Below are 20,495 nucleotides of genomic sequence, written 5' to 3'. Positions count from 1 at the left end.
AGGCAGACGTCATGACGTCATGGTTAGCTGCTTGATTTTGGTGTTCACTGAAAACACAATTCAGAAATTCAAAGTGCCAGAGAAGACATGTAGTATGGTTTCACATCCCAAAACTCAGGTCCCACCGAGATTTGAACTCGGATCGCTGGATTCAGAGTCCAGAGTGCTAACCATTACACCATGGAACCTTTGCTGTAGCGGTCATTCTGTCAGATCGTGGCAACCTGCTAAAAAGTATTCAATCATACTTTTTGCCAGGTTGTAATGCCAGGTTGCCAGGTTGCCCTTAATCCCGTGTTCTGTGTTAATGATAATCACCCAACAGGAAAGCAGCTGGGCATTCAGTGGAAATCAATTCACAGGTTGGGCTGTGATTCCCCATCTAGCGTCTCTGCTTAAACTTTCTAACTATTTCGATGTGACTTACAACATTTAACACGAACTTTTAAATCAATATATTTTCTTTGTAATTATTTTTATTTGTTTTTGTTTATCTTAAACGTACATGCACTCAACATACAAGTCAGCAGCTGCGCGGGACTAATGAGATGTCATTTGCATGTCAGGATGGCCGAGCGGTCTAAGGCGCTGCGTTCAGGTCGCAGTCTCCCCTGGAGGCGTGGGTTCGAATCCCACTTCTGACAGCGAAATTTTTCCATGATCTGTCAGACCTTCAGGTTGCTGTTTGTAGTCTCCCTCCCCAAAGAAATCACTTTACTACTGAAATCATGAACATCTGTGTTAATGCCAAAGATAGCTTAGTTGTGTGCTTGTAATCCCTCTACCTTTTGTAATCATCAACACTGTGAAGTCCTGAATAATTTGAAAAAAAATCACCAAAGGGAGAGGATTACCATTGTTCCACTCTCACCTCTTTCGAGACGTTCACACTGAGACTATTGTGATGAAACCTGACTTTTTCCAAGTCTTATTCTTCTTATCGCCATCAGAAATACTCACAAACCTGCTGCTCTGCTTGTCCTCCACCACCTCCACCTGGACAGCAGTTGCAATTACAGTCTGCTGTTCATCAGGATCATGTAACTCTGTTTCCACATCGTAGTTTGAATCCATTGTTCCATTAAAGGGAAATCAGTGTTATTCATTATGATATGAATAACACTGACTTGTACTCGTGTTACACCAGTACATAATAATATTAATAATAATATTAATAATAATAATAACCTCAGCTGTTCTTAACAGCTCTCTCTTTATTGTAAGGGACTTCAGGTACAAAAAATGAAACCACATCAAAAGAGACACAAACTACACTGCAAAATCATTCATTTCTATTTATTTGTTAAATACACCGATTAAAGTTCATGGTCCTCTGGGTGGTAAAGTTCACTCATCAGTCTGTAGATATATGACGGTGCGTGTCCTCCGATGTTGGAGATGAACAGTGTGATGAGCTCGGGTGGGACATAGTCAAACACAGGACAGTGCACATTCACCTTTGAGAGAATCTCACCTGAAATACAAACAGAAAAATGTGAGTTATTAAAAAAAAAGAAACCTGACAAAGAGGATATGTCCAAATCTGAAAAGGATTTTCCAAAGGTTGGCACGTGGTTGAGGTCAGTTTTGTTGCAAATGTTACCTTCAGTGAACGGGAGCACCTCATGTGGGGAGACAAACTTATGGAAGGTATCCTCTTCATTTGGAAACTGAAATATGACATATCATGTTCACAGAAGTATGAGTTTAATCATTTATGGGGGTTGAAAGTAGATAACTCTGACTTTGGAGTAATCTCTTACCTGAGGTGAGAGCTTGAACATGGGAGCACAAACAATCAGAGGTGTGGAGTGATGCTTAGCTGCAAGGGCCAGTGTGTGTGTCCCGTTGATGGCCCTCAGGCCTCCATTTGCTAGAACTGTCTGTGTACCAATGATGACCTGCAAAAAGATCATGACACAAGTTCACCTGCATGCTCTAACATGACTGCGCTAACGTCTCCTTAAAATGTTAAATACCTTATTAACTCGAGACATGACTGCAAATATGGCAGCATCTGTGATCACAGTTGTTTCGATGCCAGCCTTTGAGAGGTTTGTAGCCATTTCGTGCCCCTGTTGAGAGGTGAAAAAATAAGATTAGGAACTGTGTTTTCTATCTAAAGTTAGACATTTAGTATTTCCTTTATGACTGATGTAGATGAGCTACCTGGCAGAAAGGAGCACACTCTGCCACAATGACGTGAAACTTGCGTTTGCGTGCAGCATCTTTGAGGAAAGCCTCCACGGTGCGCGAGCGGCCGATCGTCATGATGACCTCATTAGAGTGGATGTGCTCCAGGGCCTGCATGGCGATGTTGTCGGTCGTTCCCTCTGAAAAATAGAATGATGGGCACCAAGAATTGGAGTGATTTAAAATACAAACTGGCGCTATCTTGGTAATAACGCAACTTACCCAGTTCAGTGAGTAGCTCATTGATGGCCTCGATGACGTTGGATTTGAGGAGAGCAAAAGGTTGCCTGAAGTTCTCCTCACTGAGACCCCCAGAGGTCAGCAACTTGTGGAGGGATTCCTGGTCTGCTTCTTCACTGCTGCCCCGAGATCTGAAAGAAAAACACAGCTAAGCACAAATCTCACCAAAAACACAAAGTATTTCAGCCGTCTGTAGCTTAAGTATTTCTAAGCAACATACTCTCATCCTTTAATATATGGTACGATTGTACTTGCTTTTCATGGCTGCCTATTGATTCAACTTCAACTGTTAGGTCAAATGGTTTTCTGGGACAGAAGAAAAAACTTGAAACTGCAGCTCATTAGTTTGTTTTCAATTTGAGGGCAGCGACACATCTCAAATAGGTTGGGACAGCAACATGTTCGTAAATAGTTTGTAAACATCTGGGAAATGAAGAGGAAAGATGCTGGAGGATTCTAGCTGCTCGATAGTCCTGGGTTTTCTTTGTCACATTTACTTTACTTCAACATGCATAAAATGTTTCCAGGTAGTCAAAGGTCTGGACTGCAGGCAGGGAAGCTCAGAGCCGAAGCACCTCTACTACAGAGCCACACTGCTGTACAAGATGCAGTTTACCAATATCTGAATGGAAACATATGTTACTCTAAAACCTGTAAATAGTTTTCAGCACTGATGATGCATAGAAGAGTTTTCCACTTTGACTCACTTCATTTGGTTTCTTCTTTACATGGTATAGCTTTAACATACACTTGTGGATGAACACAGGTGAACACAAACAATGATTTCTTTAAGTGCTCTTGATCCCATGCAGTGAATTTTCATGACAGAATCATGTCTGTTTTAAATGCAGTGCCATATGAGAGCCTGAATATCACAGGCATCCAGTCCTGTTTTTCAGTCTGGTCCCTTGCGCACAGAGACTTCTCGAGTTTCTCAAAATCTTTTCATGATGCGATATTCAAAGTGTTCACATTTTTACGTTGAGGAACATTATTCTGAAATTCATCAACAATTTATGGAGGGCTTTTGCAGACTGGTGAACCTCTGTTGATCTTTACTTTACTTTGCCTCTTTAAGATGCTCTTTTATACCCAGTCATGTTAATGCCCTGTTCCCAGTTCACCTAAATTGGTTTTAAAATGTTCCTCCAGCTGTTTACTTTTAGTACTGCTTACTTTTCCAGCCTTTTGTTCTCCTCATCCGAACGTTTTTGGGACACGTTGCTATCAAATTAAAAAGGACCAAATGTTTTTTTTTGAAAATGGTACGTTTTGGCGTCCTCACCTGGCATATTCCTCTCTGATGATCTTCAGCACCCGTCTGATCATGTTACCCACTGTGGTCTCTGAGGGCTGGGCTGCTGTCATCCTCCTCCCCTCTTTGCGGATTATTTCCATCAGATCACCTGAAATCGAGAAGATGTTTGGAAAAGACCAAAATCTTGGGATATAATGTTTTTTGTGTATGATTTTACATCAGCAACTATTTTTTTCCACATGTTCAACATTTTACATATGTATATTCTGTATTGTTTAGATGTAAGGAAAGCTAAAGAAAGCTTATTTGTCATGTACTACAGCGTTATACCCGATTTAAAAACAAAGCCTGTTTGACTACAATGGCAGCTGTCGCTGCAGTTAACTTCACTGTGTCGACGACAAACAGCATTCAGTACCTGCACTGCCCCACCGAGCCTGGGCTGTAATTTTGCGGAGCAGGGCTGTCGTTTCTCGGGCTGTCTCCGCAGAGCCCCGGAGAGGTCCTGCCCCGGTCCCCCCGCGCTTCAGGTCGGACAGGAACGCCTCGACCCTCTCGGTTAGGTCTGTTTCTTTGTATGGGCCCGGCATAGCTGTTTTAAAAAGCTGTCACTGTAACACTTGAGTCACTCAATAGTTCCACCATGCCAGTGTTTTGACGAGGAAGCACTTCAGGAGTACATCCGGGTGGCTGAGGGCTCGCCGTCATCTGATTGGTCTGCGGCTTCACGTGCGTTACAGTAGAGTGGGTCGAAATTACAACAATTTCCCATTTCTACAGTAAAATGACAGTCTGAAAGTGAAATGTAAAACAACGATATATATTTTTATTATTATTTATATATCGTAAAACACAAGTAAAAAATATCGGGTTATTAGCTCAAAACCCGGACTTAATAACTTGACATATATGCTATTTGATCAATTTTTAGTTATTTTCTCTGAAGATTGAGTACATAAGCTGAAATTTTGAGACAATAACTCCAACTTGACTTATAGACAAAAAGTTTTTAATTTTAGTTTTCCTAGTGGCAGAAATTAGATTCCATAATAAAAGTCTTGCTTGCTATTTATGAAAATATGCTCTGTATACATTGGAGATATAACAAGCTTCAGCTAAAGCATACACCTTTCTGGTCAATGCTTTGTGCTATTTCCATTTAATTTAATTCTTTGTTGACAAATATTCCTTTTTATGGCCATTTTGGGCCGTAGATGCTGGATGAAAAGAAGTGGATTTTTTAAGAGAAATGGAAAACAGCGCAAGAAAGATTAATTATAGTAATATTAATAGCTACTATCATAGCAATAAAAATAGTAGATATTTATCATCTATGTATCGTTAAAACATTTTAATTGAGAAATTAGTGAACGGGCTGGCTGCTCGTTTGGTTTCAAATTTTATAGAAAACATATGTATATTTACACAAAGTTGACAGTTTATTAGATCTAGTCCACTCCTGGTTAATTTATACATACTGTAAAAATGCAACAAAAATAATAATAAAAAAATTATATACAACTAAATAAAATATAAATAAGACACAAACACATCACAAGAGGCTTTTCTTCTTCCTGTCATTGTCAGACTGTCATTGAAAGTGATCACACTGCACTGTTGGAAACATATATTTCCTAAAGAAGTGTTTCCCAACCTTTTGGAGCCATGGCACATATTTAACATTAGAAAAATCACGCGGCACACCACCAAACAAAAATGTCACAAAAGGCATATTGATCATTTTCCCCCCGCGCACCAGGCATAGCGGAACTGGCTCGGTTTGTCCCCAGTATACCTTTTTTGCTTTTTCTGATCACTACTCATGCTACGGCCTTCGTCTGGGTCGCAATTTTCTCCAGGACCCAGGTCAGATTGACCACTTTTTCTTTTCAAATATTTATCTATTGTTATTACGCGCTGCGTTGTCTCACTGACAATGTAATTTCCTCTACGTCATCTTCTATTTTACTGGCAGTTGGCAACCCATTTAATTAGAGCAGATAGTTGTACTGCCCTCTAGTGGAAGAGAATGTAATTGTTCTGCCAGTTGCTCACGCCGATCGCTCAGTGTACTAATCAGGTGGAACCAGATAATCTTCCACGGTACTCCTGATCATTTCTCGGTCACAGTGGTTGGAAAACACAGTCCTAAATTTTATATGTGTCTTAGACTACGTCCACACGTACACGGGTATTTTTGAGAACGGAGATTTTCCGTTTTCGTTTTAAAAAATAATCCCGTCCACACGTAAAGGCAGAAATGAAGGAAAACGCTGCTAGGAACATGCCAAAGCAGCAGGTGGCGCTATATTCCTAACCGTGTAGAAATGTTGGCCAATCAGAAGTCTAGAAGCCTCGGTGGTGGGAAAAAGTAAACAAAGCTGGGGCATAGAAGCAGAACTTAGTCGTATGTGTGGAGGGTCAGTAACTGTATGTGTATATGTAAGCATTTAAACACTGCAGAGAGTACAATTAACAGTAACAGTATTGTAGAAATTCATTTCACCGAAACAATAACGTGGCGCACACTGTGACTTCAAAAAAAGGCGCACACCTTTGACGCTGAGTTTTCTGCATGTTTCTCGTCCACACGTAAATGCAAAAACGGAGTTTTAGAAAATATCCACCCTGGCCGGAGTTTTTAGAAATCTCCGTTTTCAGTGACCGAAAACGCCGTTTACGTGTGGACGAAAGGTGCAAACGCATAGAAAAATCTGCGTTTTCAAAAATACCCAGGTACGTGTGGACATAGCCTCAGTATGATGCTTGACGCCAAAATAAATCATCTCCCTTTTTAAAAAAAAAAAACTTTTTGTATCCTTGTCAGCTGTTTAATGGGGGGTTATATTCTCAAGCAGCCCTTGGTTACTTGAGTCTGAGGCTGAGTGGAAATTTGGCCTTGATATTAAGCCATTGAAATACTGCTGACTTTTCTTGGATTTCTGCTAACTATAAGTAATATATAGTTTCTGAGAATATGGCGGCTCACTAGAATGGGACTGTTGCTTTATGCAGGGGGATTATAACAGAGCAATAATAGAGCGCAGTCCCATGATATTCCATCACCTTGAAATTAATGTTGAGGTTATTGTCTGTCACAATCATGTGATTTTGTATTGAGCCTGGTGGATTGTGATTATGGTGCAGGTATCCTGTGGCACTGATCTGGGAGTCTGAATAATTGATGGCAACTATAAGTGGAATCTCTAACTAAAGTACACCCTGGCGTCTCTGTATTATCCTCCAGTAACAGTCGCAACTGTCAGCCTTCCTCTTTCAGACACAAGTATTTTATTTGAATGCATATAAGACATTTTAAAGTATTGCCTCACAAAACACAAAGATAACAACACAGTTGCTCACTTTTTATCTTTTGATGGCATTTGCCTCTTCTCACTGCAGAGGTTCAATCTATTGGAAATTGTTTGGATTGAAGCATCTTCCACACAAGGTTAATGGCTCCATCATCTCTTCAGATACACTGTGTTGCATACATCCTAGCTGTGTTCAGATGGTTATCATCTTCTGGACAGTTTGATCACTAATTGCTCATTAGTGATCATTATTCATGTGCTTTAAGGCATGCAAAAAGAAATTTTATTGGTCATTACTGTGATCAACAGAAAGAGGTGTTCTAAAAAGTAAGATTAATAGGTTAGTGAGGCAGGTTCTCTAGCCAACCTAAATAACTGCTGTTATGGTGATGGGATGTTTGGATTTCTGGTTTAAAATCATTAGTGTGACAGGAAATTTGAATGTCATCAGGCTGTGACACACAGGACACCTGTTTTTCTGCTTGGTTTTAATTTGTTAGCAACTCTGTTTTTCCACTAGATTTTAGTCTATTTCTAGATTGTTTATTACTAAAATTATTTAATTGATTTTTTTCACTTTGATCGGGCAAAAAATACATTTAAAAGGTGACTTCCACATCTAAACATTAGGCTACTGGAAAGTGTCAGACATGAAAGCACCAAGTCACTTTAACATGATGGCTTCATGTTAGAAACTGTAGCACTCAGCAGATTCAATAACAGTCATAAACAAACATAAACACACTTCAGCAGCACACTCTTGCCTTCAGAACTGCTTTAATTCTTTGTGGCAAAGATTCAACAAGGTGCTGCCAAAGAAGCATCCCCAACTTCATTACATCATCACTACCATCCTGAACCAGTGATACGAGGCATACGGAATCCAAGTTTTCATGTTCCTTACTCCAAATCTTCTTTTGTCCAATTCTGGTGAGCCTGCGTGAACTTTAGCCTCAGTTTCCTGTTGTTAGCAGACAGGAAATACACCTGGTGTGGTCTTCTCCTGCTGCAGCCCATCTTCCCAAGCTTCTGTATGCTGTCCATTCATAGACGCTGTTCTGAATATCTTGGGTGTGACAAGTGTTTTTTTGAGCTATTATTTGCTTTCAATCAACCAGCAGTAACAGAAGAATGACAGTCTAACTGAAGTGACAGTTGCCATTGTAGTCAAACAGGTTTTGTTTTTAAAACCGCTATAAAGCATTAGTACATGTGAAATAAGAGCAGAAATTGTTCTTTAGCCTTCTTTACAGCTAAACAATACAGAACATGCATATATGTAACATGTTGGAAACGTGGAAAGGCAAAATAAATGGAGGTTTCAGATTTATTTAAAACAGTAAAAACACAATAAAAACATGACTAAAAATGATTAAAACAATCTGGTCATTCTCTGACCTCTTGCATCAATGAGGGAGTTTCACCCAACTTGCGAGAACTGCTGCTCACTGGATATTTTCCTTTTTTTTTAACCCATACTCCGGAAACCCCGGAGATGGTTGTGTGGAGAAAATTCAAGTGGACAAGCAGTTTCTGATATACTCAGATGAGCCCATCTGGCACCAGCAAACAGGCCACATTCAAAGCCACGTAAATCCCCTTTCTTCGCCATTCTGATGCTCAGCTTGACCTTGAGCAGGTTGTCTTGACCATGTCTACATGTCTAAATGCACTGAGCTGCTGCCATGTGATTGATTAGATGCGTGCACTACTTTGCAGTTGAGCAGGGGTACATAACAAATCAGCCAATGAGAGCACATGCACTCCACATGCGTCTCCTACTTTTCAAAAATGCCTAAATAGGCAATTCAAAGGACAAAACAAAAATAATGTAAATCCATCCAATAGTTTATTGAATAAAAGCCCAACACAAATTTACAAAATTTAATCAGTCAACATAAAAATCAGTGACTGCGCACAATGTTCACTGTTAAAAATGTACCCCATGACAGATGCTTTAATTTATCCCCATCAAAAACAATCTGCAACCACCCCGAGCCAAAGCAATTCTGCTGGAAAGAAGCATGTTGGATGGATCTGCACATACTGTAGTTGGGAACTGATATTTGTGAAATTTCAGAAGAATAATTAGCTCTACCAGTGTCAAGAAGAAGGGCCTGTGACTGAAAATGCTTGGACAGCTTTACATTTCAACACTTCTGTCCATTGCACTCTGACAGGAGAAGCTTTCACAAATATATATATAGATATATATATAAACTGTATAATAGAAATCAGGAGGGTGTTTTTACTCATAACCATATACATAGGATGTTACAAATTCCTTCCTAGGAACAAGGTTTTTGGTTCCTTGCTTCATTTGATAGGTGATGTTAATGTTCCGAAACAAAACTCTATGCAAGAGCCCATAGAAATGACCTAATTTACAACTAAGAATATTACTGACAACTCACAACCCCCAAAAAGAAAAAGAAAATTACCAGTTGAAAGAACTAAGTGGTAATTACAATATGAAAAAAAAAAACTAAACAGTTAAATTTAGCTACCAGACATGTATGCAAATTAAGTGACAAAACACAGAAGTTCAGTGGTTGCCAATTGTCTCATCAAAGTAACAACAAACTGTGTTTTCAAAGAGCCTTCACTCAATAAAAGGGCACCAAGGATCTAGTTTACTTGGCATGGCAAAGAGTGAGTGTATAAACAGGAGGGCAAAAGACATTCGCTCATGGCACATCCATTCAAACTGAGCTCAAAATCAAACATTGCTGTTCAACGAACGCTCGAAGGAACAAGTTCTTATTCAGTGAGCTGCAACATTCGAAACAGTGCAGACAGAAATGTCAACCACAGAGACAGACATCTCCCATGTCTTACAGTGCATTTCTCCCTACAGCGCTTTTCATGTTTCCAACCACTAAATAAGCAGGTGATGTTTTTTTTTTATTTTTAGTTTTATTTTTCCCAGAAGAAAACCTTGGTACTCTCTCTCTCTCAGCCTTGAAAACTAGATTTTGAGCCCCCACTTGCTGTTGTTTGCTGAAGCTAGTCCAAGGAGGGTGGATGTTTGGATGTGTTGGCTGACCGTCAGGCAGCGTCCCGCGAGGTAAGGAGCTGGGAGCGGGTTGCTCTACTCGATCAGCTTCTTAGCCTTGAAGAAACGCCTCAAGTAGAAGACCTGCCATGTGGCCAGCCCAATCAGACAGCACATGGAGAATATGCTGAAGTACAGCACGCGTGTGTTGGTGGATTCTGTAGACAGATGACCGAAAAAAGGGTAGCCATGTTATAGGACAGTGATGCAATACTCCTTGTTCATCACTGAAGTAACCACTACAAGCAGACAACTTTACTCTGACGTCTTTAGCTACTTCCTAAGAAAACAATAACAAAGGAACATTTGCAGCAGATGGCTGCTCCAGCCCTTCCCACAGTCACCAAGTCCAAGTTTATAAGGAGTTGTGTGACTTTTGGGATTGTTGGATTTTTAACCTAAAATACAGCTCCTTGAGGTGACAGCTGCAATTTGCCACTATATAAATAAAATTAAACTGAAATCAGTGAGAGAGCTACTGAATAGCTATGTATGTGCTGGGTTGTATTACCATTGGTGTCCCGCATCTCCTCTTCTCTTTTTTTCATGTAAGCAAAGTCATTCACGATGGACTCCGAGAGGTCTTCCAGGCGCCTGAGCTCAACCTCAAGAGGCTTCAATTTCTCCACCTTGGCAATCTGGAGGGACAAAAGAAAGTGATCAGAGGGAAATGGCAGAGAAGGTTGTACAACAGCTTGAGAAGAAGGGTTATTAAATAATTTGTCCAGCAGGTGTCAGTCTAGTGTCGTGTGTATGCCAAAGCATTCCTGTTTACACAGGTTCATGAGAATCTGCCATTCGAACTCTGGTGTGAACAATTGCACCTGAGAAAAGCCTGGGTGTGGTTGGCCTTGTTCCGCAACCACAACCAACCACAGCGTTTTATGATATCAATGTACGACGTGTACCAACTCAACTAGTGTGAACTCACTCACTGCATTTTTTTTTTTGCTGTGTGTTGCGTCAGAAAGTTTCTTGGTTATGTGGTAGCTCCTGGTTTGTTTTTTTTGTGCATGACTTGACGTAAGCCACTAGAACAAATTCTCATCAGTGCAAGAAAGGCCTGGAAAACTGCCCAAAACACAGGTTTGAATGTTTCTACTTAATTTCTCTATGCATCCTTTAGTCGTGTGAAACAAAAATAAATAAAAGTAAAATATATATTTATTTATTTTTCAGGCCCACTCAGCCATTAGGACCTTGGATGTAAAAAACCCGTGAGCTGCCAAATTATCAAAAACACAGCACACTACAGCCGGCTCTACTAAGCACACATTCTCAAGTATTTTGCAACAGTGAGGAATTCTTGCAGTGTCTTTAACTACACCCTCCACTGAACAGCTTACAAATTTGTTCAATAAGTAACATGTCCATCTATGTAGGTGAATACATGGTGGGTGGAGCTGAAATTGCAGCTACCCACAAACAGGAATGCCCACTTGGAAGTCTCGGCGAACATCCACCAACATGCAAAGAACGGCATGTAATGTTTGTGCATGTGGGTGGGGAGGGAGGACTGATCATCAGCTCACAGCTCTTTATCACGCCTAAATTTTTAAAGTGTTGCCTAAGGCAGTCACAGTTAGTGGTAATAAATTCTCAGAAGGGCCCCCAAGTACTGTGACGATACACACGTCCCTATACAAGAAAAATTGAATGATGTGAAGCCAGGGAACCTCCCGCACACATTTCCAAAGCACCCTGACGTCAACACTGTCCTTCAACAACAGACAACTACAGCAGTACTTCCAGGAAAAAAGACAAGTTTTAAAAAAGGAGGCACTGAGGTCACAACTGCTAGATTATGCTTCCGTAACATTTGATTAACATGAGACTAAACCTATATGTAACAGTGAAGCTATTGTAGGCTGCTTCAAGAAAACCTACTGACCTGATCTCCAAGACACCATGTGCATCATCTATATGAAAACAAACATTTCAGACTGATTCTGACCTCTTCGTAGTTTTTGGCCTCAACACCGTGCTTCATGTCCAGATTGACCAGCTGGTCAGGCACTCTTCCAGTTCCTGATTAAAAGAGCAAAAAACTTTAATCATCATATTCAATTTCACTGAAACATTTAAAATGAGCATCATTTATATAATTTATCCTTTCTAGCACTTTTTTTTTTTTTTTACCAAGCTTCACAAAGCGCCGTAAAAGAATTTGTATTCTTTTACGGCACTTTGTGAAGGTTGAACTAAAAATCACTAACTTACACACCAGGAAAGAAAAGCATTGTAAAACTTTAACAGCCACTGTGCAAATAGGAATCAATATATAAAACGTATAGATAATTGATGTATTTGTAGTGATGCCCTGATTTTGAAACATTGGCTTGATGTGATGATGATAATTTGTACTCTGGGGCCTCTGGATATCTGGGGCCTGGATCTCCTCCATACCTGCTTCATACCCTGGGGGACGGGGCTATGGCTCCCCACACTCCCTAGCAGATCGTTACATGGAGAAACCTTGGGAATACAAGCATGCTGATCCACACAGGTATGCACACAGGTGTACACACGGGTGTTCACAGACGCGGACTACACCTTTCTTGGCTGCTGCCTCAAAGCACATTGTGCGCTGTCTATCTTGCGTGCTGCACAATATAATATTTAATATTTAGTATCTACTGTTATCTACTGCTAGCTAGTTTATTGTGATGGTGCTGTATTTATTATGTTGCTCTTTTTTTGTTTGCTTTCTCTTCTGTTTTTTTTTTTTCTCTCCATACAGGTGATCCAGGTGTTTTGTTTGTTTATCTTTCTTTCTTCCCCCCTTTCTCACCGTCTCTTCTCCCCTCTGGTTTTCTTTCTCTCCCTCTCTTTCTTTCTTTCATTCTTTCTCCCTGTCCTATCCCCCAGTCATATCTGTCCCGTTTGTAGCAACCGAAAATAAAATAAATTCATAATTATAATAAAGGTCAATCAAATGGACCAATATGGCAAGGCCATGATGATCCACTTGGTAAAATAAATCCGCTTGGCATCTTTCTTGGCCTTAAGACAACAACTGATGGCTAAAGATCCAAACGGGACACAAAAAAAAACAAAAAAAACATGATGATAATTTTGGCCTTTCTTATTTCTTCCTCCTATCTGAAATGTAGAAATTCCCATATAGTAAAGAATCAATAAATGTAGTCTTTCAGTTGTACATTATGTCATGTTGAACATTTAGCACTAGTTGTTGTCACCAGCCACCTTATAGGCCAACAGTGGCTGGAATATCACTTGCGTTCATTTATTTTATTAATCATTTGCATTAATTACACTTTTCAGTTTCATACAAATCCATGATCGTCTATCGATATAACCCAAAATCACTTCAAAAATCTACTAAAACTAATAAATAATACGGGATAAAGACAGTGGGTTAAATGGTTAATCAGAAGATTTGACAGTGACCAAGGCATGAAACCAAGGGTGTGTGAACAGCAGAAGCTGTCCATAACAAACATGGGGGGTTGGCATGCTTACCCATGGGCGATTTGCTCTCGAAGCAAACCTCAAACATGTCATAGTCCTCTGTGGTGAATGCAAACTTTCCTTTTGAAGCATCTTCCTTGGAGTAAAGTGTGTGGCCAGAGGAGTCTGTGATCTGCAAAGATACACAAAAGCAATAAACAACAGTCAAGAGCTAAAGAAACAGCAGAATATTAACCGAAATATTTATTTAAATCAATACTGAATTACTTTGCTCTTTAATGTGGGAATTTTAAATCATTCACCAGTATTATCACTAATAATGGTATTTTTATGACACCAACATGAGGATTTCAGACACTTCAACTGTGTCGTTTTCTAGATAGTTATAGGCTGAGATTGTGATTATGGTTGCTTGTCATCCTTACATGTGTCTGAAAATGCAAGGCTGCAACACCCCACGCAAGCCATTAAACTGCCAGCTGTTAGAACATGAGGGGAGTAAAAAAACAAAATAACTTCGTGAGGACGCAGTGCAATATGTAACAGTACAAATATCGGTCATTTTCTTTGATGTGAGGAAAATCTTTTGACATCTTCATTTAAATAATACACAAACCATCATTGACGTGTTGGAAGCTAATGTGCTAATGTGGCTAGGCTGTGCTTGCCAGCTGAATGGACCCTAAGACTGACGTGTAATAGCAGCAGAGCCCAGACGAAGTCACCGGCAGGGTCGTTTCTCCAATGTTTTAATATAAATACGAGCACTGTGTGTTACAGCGAGTGCTCACTAGTGTCAGGGTATCTTAACTAATTTTTAAAAAAAGTAAATTACCCCTCAAATTAACCTGAACGGGAGTGTTAGCGAGCACTGATGGTAGCCAGCTGGCTAATTAGCTTCTAAAACCAGGAAGCCGAGGTTTTCTGGGCCTGGGCTAGCTACAATGCTAACAACAGTAGACATTTTCGCAGCCGAAATTACTCAATTTAACATATATAGCCACGAGAGTCACTTGTAAGCGATGCATCGGGTCATTAAAAACCAGATTGAAGCCATTTCGGCCCCGACAACAAACTTGGTAATGGTGAGGGTAGCTAGCCAGCAGGTCTGCGCTCACCTTCAGATTAGTTTTCGTGTTCGCCTGCTCGCTTATGTCATACTCCCCCGTGACTAGCACGTCTTTGTGGATCTCCTCCCGTAAACACTTTCTGGTGTTGACCGGTAAAAAGAAGGAAATTGATAATACCGATTCAATAAGAACCGGTAAGAGCAGTAGCGCAGCGACTCGAGCCATGGCTACCATCAACCGACCAACCAGACCGTGCCAGCCAACCAGCTTAACACCGACTTCCAACTCACACTACCGGCCTCCCTTAGCACTCCAGCGCCGCCGCTGGCCTGGACATGGAACTCCAACTGCAGATCCTGTGTCCGTGAAGTTCGGGTGAGGTCAAAGTGTTTTATTTTTTGTTCATTTGAGTTGATCTTAGTCCCTTTACAGTTATTTTATTATATTATATCCAGGCTAGCCAACTGGTTAAGAGCAATATTCAAGGAATTAAGAATAAAGCATATAAAAATATAAACACTTTGTCCAGGCAATTGTCTTCTCTGTGTACTTCCTCTTTTCCTCCTGCCTGGCAGCACATGTTTAAAACCTTTTGTCCAGCATATCTACTATATCTAAAACTAAAACTAAAGACATTTGTATAGAACCTGGTATTTGCCCATCACAAACCCTGGTTCTTATCTGAACATACTGAACTTTATAACTTGACATTTTAAGTTTTATGTTAATTTTCTTGATGTTTTGAGTTAGTGAGTTGAAATTTTGATTTATGGGTGGCAAGAAATGTTTTTCTAAGAAATATTTTTTGTTTTGTTTTGATTGGAGTGGCGGAGTAAGCTTTAAATTACATTTTTAAAGTAACTGAAACAGTTTTGCACCTAGTTTTAGTTTTTTGTTAAGTTATGGTTTACTTTTATAACTTTGGTGCAAAGACATCCTTTGATCATGTGTAAGCTAATCCTGACTGCCCTCTGTACCACTCACTGGGCAGGCAGGGGAGCACTTTCTATATTCTATTTAGCGAAGCCCTCAACAACAGAATCTTTTCTACTTCATATAATAACGCTCCACATCGACATTACATGAAGTAGAAAAGTAGCAAAAGAAAAGTAGAAAAGCATTTCACAAACGGAAGGAAACACTGAGGGGGGGGGGGGGGGAGAGAGAGAGAGAGGAGAGAATTAATGTTAAACCTGGGGAAATTTACAAGACATACTCAAAAACAGATGGTAAATGAGCTTTAGTGCTTTGGTGTGACAAGCACATATTGTATGTTAAAGGACTAAATCATATTGTATATAAGTGTGTCACAATGTGTCAGAGGAATGACTACAACTCTTCAGTTAAATGTTTTCCTAAATTAATCACAACTCCAACTGCTCAGAGCTTTTCTGTTTGTGTATATTGGTCATAAACGGAGCATTTAAGTGAAGTGCGTAATTTCTTCTTGGAGCATACTGTATCAGGTTGCAGGGGTTTTCCTGGCTAAAACCAGTTCTTTCTCACTAAAACTGGAGCTCAGACTTTTGTACTGTTTGTCAAGTTCACGCAGATCAATTGAAAAAAAGAAAGAGAAAAAAAAACTAACCACGTAGCAAACCATGTTATTTGCTAGATATTGTCATTTAAAATTTTTATGTAGGCACCAACAGAACATGCAAGGTCACGAGTTCAGTTCAGTTACTGAAGACAGTTACAGAGACGTGAGAGGTTCAAAGCAGACAGCAGCCTAGTCAGCGTTCACCTTTCAGTCAAACTTTACTGTGCGCCTGCTATGAAAACATAAAAAATCGTAAAGAAAAAAAAGGGAAATTATTATTTACTTGTTATTTAGTGGAATACTAACAATAAAAACACGTACATGTCGAATATTTATTGGTTTCTTTTCTTCGCATTTTTGTGTCTAACAGGTTAAGGCTGTTGTTAGTAAAACAATGAAATTTATACCTATCTTCTTTCCACTTGTCACATTTTGCAGAGCCATTCAGTGGGTTACAACAGAACCTTTGGTGGTCTGGTTCTGGTCTTCAGGATGTGCCTTAACATGATGATTATATAATTTGTATAAAGCAACCACACAGGCAGGGGCAGATCTACTGTGGTGGCATGTGCCATCCTAAAATAATCCCTTGCCATCCCTAGTGCAACCATAGTTTTGCATATGACTGCGTTGTTTATAGCATGAAAACTTTTACCCTAGCTACAGTTAACATTGAATATAAATTCTAAAACTTAATATATTGCAAAATGTTACCGTCGCATTAAAAATGTGTTACCCATAGTGTTGAGTTGGCTTTATTTCCTGTTGTCAGTAATGTTTGACAGTACAGATTTCTGACCTTATGTGTAAATTTAAGCATGTAACAAAAAAGTGCCAAAGAGAAGTTAGACTTGCATTTCTAACTGATCCACCTAATGTTGTGTAGCTTTCTGGAGTTTATACTTATTGAGCTACATGCTTATTTATTATGTTGGCTGTACAGTACATAAGATTGAACTGAAATGTTTAATGATTTGGGATAAAGCCAATAAGAAAGTTATAGACTTTGTTATTGTTATTGTTTATATGAAACATGTATACTTATTGCATTTGATGTATTTTCACCATTTATATATAATGCATATTACAGAATGTAACAACTGTATGTGTCTAAAGAAATGGCTTTGCTTTTGCCACCTCCTCTGATTTCCATGCCACCCTCATGCCACCCTAAGAAAATTTCTCTAGCTCCGCCCCAGCCACACAGGTCTTGTTAAAAGAGATACCTTAGCTTGAAAAACCAAAACAATTTCTGTACCAGGCTGTAAACATGTTTACTGTAATAGCAGAACAGCCTACTCCTACTTATGACAGGAAAATCTACCTGGTTTCTTTTGTTTTGTTTTGTTTTTAAGCCTTTTGGAAGGATCTGTAGGAAATGTTCTTCAAGCTTTCCAGTGTATTTTAACCAAAGACTGCATATGAGAAGGAAATGACCGCTGTGACACAGGCGTGTTTCCAAGATTTTTTAAGAACCGTGGCACAGAGGTACCAATAAGTCAGAATATTTCATCAGAAGTAAAAGCATTGTAGAAAACTGGTGTAGAAAACATGATTTTTAGGCTCACACGAATGCCTGTATCCAATGTATTAAGTTAAACATAATCTTGCACTGGATAAAATTGTTTCAAAGTGGAAAAAAGTATTTAGACTTTTCACTTAAGTAAAAGTAAACTAAACGTTAAAATCCTAATCAAGTAGCTTAATAGTGCACAGGTTCATTGTTTAAATTTTAAAGCTTTAAGCTAGTTACTTAAAGCTTTAAAGTAACTAAAGTAAGTGTACTCATTATGTGGAATGGAACCTTTAGAACTATATATCTACTGATTTGGGGGATTATAACATTAACAGTAATGTTATCTAATGCCCTCATTTTAGGCGGCACAAATCATTTGTAGGGGGGCATCAGTTGGAGCTGGTGCCATCCGATGCCCCCCTGGAGAACACACCCCTGCTCTGACATTAGTATCATCACTATGCTATCATCTAGTGAGATAGCTAGCTAAATATACATATATTTTTTAAAGTTTTATTCTTATTCATCTTTATAACAGGTATTCTTATTGTATCATCAGATTTTTACACATTGCTTTTTCATTTCTGCTTATTTTTACTTTTATTGTATTTTATTTAGTCTATTGTTTATTTATTTTTAGGCCCCTTTATTAATTTAAATTCCATTTTTCTGCTTAACTGAGCTATTCTCCTTTACTGAAGTCATTTTTACACATTCTCTTTAATTCCTTGGCTGCTGTACCACTGGCATTTCCCTAGTTTTGGGATGAATCAACTATATTTTATCTGGCCTTAAATAATTCACTGAGATGCAGTTGAAAAGCTTGGGCCATTAAGTTACTTTGCTGAACAAAGAGCAATTTTTTACCCCTGCCCCGGTAGTGGTCTTGTGTGGGATGGAGTGTTTACATCAGATGTATTGTTTGCTCTGTAGAGTGCTCCAACTCCAAAAAATGAGTTTTCTGGGTACAGAGACAAGGTGACCTTGCACAATAAACTAAATATATCATTATAAAGATCATCACTATTCACACTATTCATTTATTCAAGCATCCTATCCCAATATAAGATATGCAGAGCCCAGAGCTGTAGCTGCAGTTCACAGAGCAATGATTAACAGTCATTAGGACAAAAATTGTTCTGGACTTTTATGATTCTCAAAAGGATGTGACCTGAATGGTTGCCTCTGTCTCCCTGTTAGCCCTCTGTTCGACTAACACCACTCAGTAGACTGGTGGTCAGTTCCTAGACTGGTGGTCAGACTGGAAATATGGGATGTGCAGTAAACAACAAGAACCCCACACTTTAACTCACACAGCAGCAGCTGTATTTACAAAAATAACTCTCGACTTTCCTTTGAGGGAGCTATCATTTTCAGAAAATCCTTGTGTTAGTGTTTTGCAGACCAGAGAATATTTTTAACCTGGGCCCCCTAGTGGGTCAGAGAGGCTATATATCTGAGACTAATGTTAGTGGCAGAGCGTGGGAAGGCTTGTGCAAACAAGCCAGTTCAAGGTAGAGAGAAGCACAATAGATCGATCAGGGACTTTAACTCCTTTCACTGAATAAATAGCAGTCTTATAGAAGAGTTAGAAGTCTTTTAACCCCCCACAATCTGCTTATTGATATCTAAATATTGTCACTAAAATCTGTTTATCATTACAGTTACTAATAATCCAGATCCATCCTGTAATCGCTGGATCTGGATTATTAAACAGACATATTATGTTCAGTGTTGGCTTGGGTCTTTTTGAAAATCCCAAACGCTATTATTTTTCTGTCAGCAGCTCAGGGATTACCCAATTATATATGATAGAGCTGTCCAGTTTCCAGGGAAACATCCTAGTTACTGATCCCATGAGACAAGAAGAGGACACGCTGCTGAGTGGGGAGTCTGGCAGCAGGTGAACAGTAATTATTGGATAGAGAAATCCCTCCAGTTTTGTAGCTTATTGCGTCAAAACCTCTAAGAATAGCAAGTCACACACACTCCTCTGTGCCGCAGAGGAGCTTAGGCTACAAATGAAATTCACAAAACTTTACATCCAACAATAATGAGTAGCCTGTATTTGAACTAGTTTCAGCTGTTCTTGAAGTGTGAAAGTCATGCTTGTTCAGAAAAAAAAATTATTTGCTTCTAACTGTTTGTTAATTTCAACCCTTTCTGGGCACATATATTTATTGATTGTGAATGAAACATTTCAAGGAGTAGGATGAGAGCTTCTTTTGAAATCTTACACCTGATTGACTGTAACTGTTTTGTCACCTCTGGGCACGGTTCCAAAATTTCCTTTAATTTGACTCCAAAGAACAGACACTTCCTTAAAGAACAAGTCTGCTGACGCAAATGCACACACCCTTTAACTAGCTGTTGTTATTTTATGAGTTATGCTCCTTATCACTTCTAAATACTGACAAGACACATTCACACAGCAGTAATTCATCATAAAAAAGGGGGCCTCAGGCGAACTCACAATAACTCCGACAAAGAGTTGTTTCAGGGCAAAATTGGATAAAACTGGGTGTGCTTAACATTGATTACTATAAGTGTTATTCTGAGTCAGCTATTGCTCTGTTACTTAGCCATGACTGGAGAGACTGATGTTTTGTAGTTTGTTAAAAGCTTTCACATCCCTTCTCAGCAGCAGAAAGCTATCAGGGAGATGGCTTTCTGTGAATACAAAGCCAAGCCAAGCTGAGCTGTTGTCAGTGTGGCACGTAGGCGAACTCAGCTGTTTCATCATCGCTGTGCTCACAATTACACCAAGGCAGGGATCTCTGTCTGTCTCCCTCCCTGCAATCCTCTCATCCTCATCATTGTCTCCCTTCCTCCTCCTTCTCCTCCTCCTCCTCCTCTCTTTCTACCAGGCGTATGCTG

At 39.4% G+C, this 20,495-nt stretch overlaps 2 protein-coding genes and 2 non-coding genes across 4 annotated transcripts; 1 reads left to right on the top strand and 3 right to left on the bottom strand.

Annotated features, from left to right (window-relative positions):
* Positions 1-116: 116 nt before the first annotated feature.
* trnaq-cug (transfer RNA glutamine (anticodon CUG)) lies at positions 117-188 on the bottom strand. The gene has a single exon. It is a non-coding gene; the product is annotated as a tRNA-Gln (tRNA).
* Positions 189-561: 373 nt separating this feature from the next.
* Positions 562-644, top strand: trnal-cag (transfer RNA leucine (anticodon CAG)). The gene has a single exon. It is a non-coding gene; the product is annotated as a tRNA-Leu (tRNA).
* Positions 645-1,281: 637 nt separating this feature from the next.
* Positions 1,282-4,361, bottom strand: eif2b2 (eukaryotic translation initiation factor 2B, subunit 2 beta). The gene is made up of 8 exons (XM_006797126.3): positions 4,110-4,361; positions 3,719-3,839; positions 2,416-2,564; positions 2,170-2,333; positions 1,980-2,075; positions 1,764-1,901; positions 1,604-1,670; positions 1,282-1,474 (listed from the first exon to the last, which is right to left on the bottom strand). The coding sequence occupies exons 1-8, from the start codon at positions 4,279-4,281 to the stop codon at positions 1,317-1,319; spliced, it is 1,065 nt and encodes a 354-aa protein (XP_006797189.1). The 5' UTR covers positions 4,282-4,361; the 3' UTR covers positions 1,282-1,316.
* A 4,474-nt stretch (positions 4,362-8,835) lies between these two features.
* On the bottom strand, positions 8,836-14,850 carry tmed10 (transmembrane p24 trafficking protein 10). Its single transcript, XM_006797127.3, has 5 exons — positions 14,611-14,850; positions 13,544-13,664; positions 12,015-12,088; positions 10,572-10,698; positions 8,836-10,218 (listed from the first exon to the last, which is right to left on the bottom strand). The coding sequence occupies exons 1-5, from the start codon at positions 14,794-14,796 to the stop codon at positions 10,097-10,099; spliced, it is 630 nt and encodes a 209-aa protein (XP_006797190.1). The 5' UTR covers positions 14,797-14,850; the 3' UTR covers positions 8,836-10,096.
* Between the last annotated feature and the right edge of the window lie 5,645 nt (positions 14,851-20,495).

Source organism: Neolamprologus brichardi, chromosome 15 (genome assembly GCF_056152115.1).
Source record: "Neolamprologus brichardi isolate AB-2024 chromosome 15, ASM5615211v1, whole genome shotgun sequence".
NCBI lineage: Eukaryota > Metazoa > Chordata > Actinopteri > Cichliformes > Cichlidae > Neolamprologus > Neolamprologus brichardi.
The sequence above is the reverse complement of the archived record's forward strand: the minus strand, read 5'-3'. Positions and strand labels throughout refer to the sequence as shown.

Excerpts from the sequence above, each read along its gene's own strand:
- eif2b2 (XM_006797126.3), bottom strand. The coding sequence starts at position 4,281 with ATGCCGGGCCCATACAAAGAAACAGACCTAACCGAGAGGGTCGAGGCG. Across the intron at positions 2,565-3,718 it reads ATCAGAGAGGAATATGCCAG|ATCTCGGGGCAGCAGTGAAG; the intron begins GTGAGGACGCCA and ends TTTTTCTTTCAG. Across the intron at positions 1,671-1,763 it reads TGTTCAAGCTCTCACCTCAG|TTTCCAAATGAAGAGGATAC; the intron begins GTAAGAGATTAC and ends GTCATATTTCAG.
- tmed10 (XM_006797127.3), bottom strand. The coding sequence starts at position 14,796 with ATGGTAGCCATGGCTCGAGTCGCTGCGCTACTGCTCTTACCGGTTCTT. Across the intron at positions 13,665-14,610 it reads ACACGAAAACTAATCTGAAG|ATCACAGACTCCTCTGGCCA; the intron begins GTGAGCGCAGAC and ends GTATCTTTGCAG. Across the intron at positions 12,089-13,543 it reads CGAGAGCAAATCGCCCATGG|GAACTGGAAGAGTGCCTGAC; the intron begins GTAAGCATGCCA and ends TCTTTTAATCAG.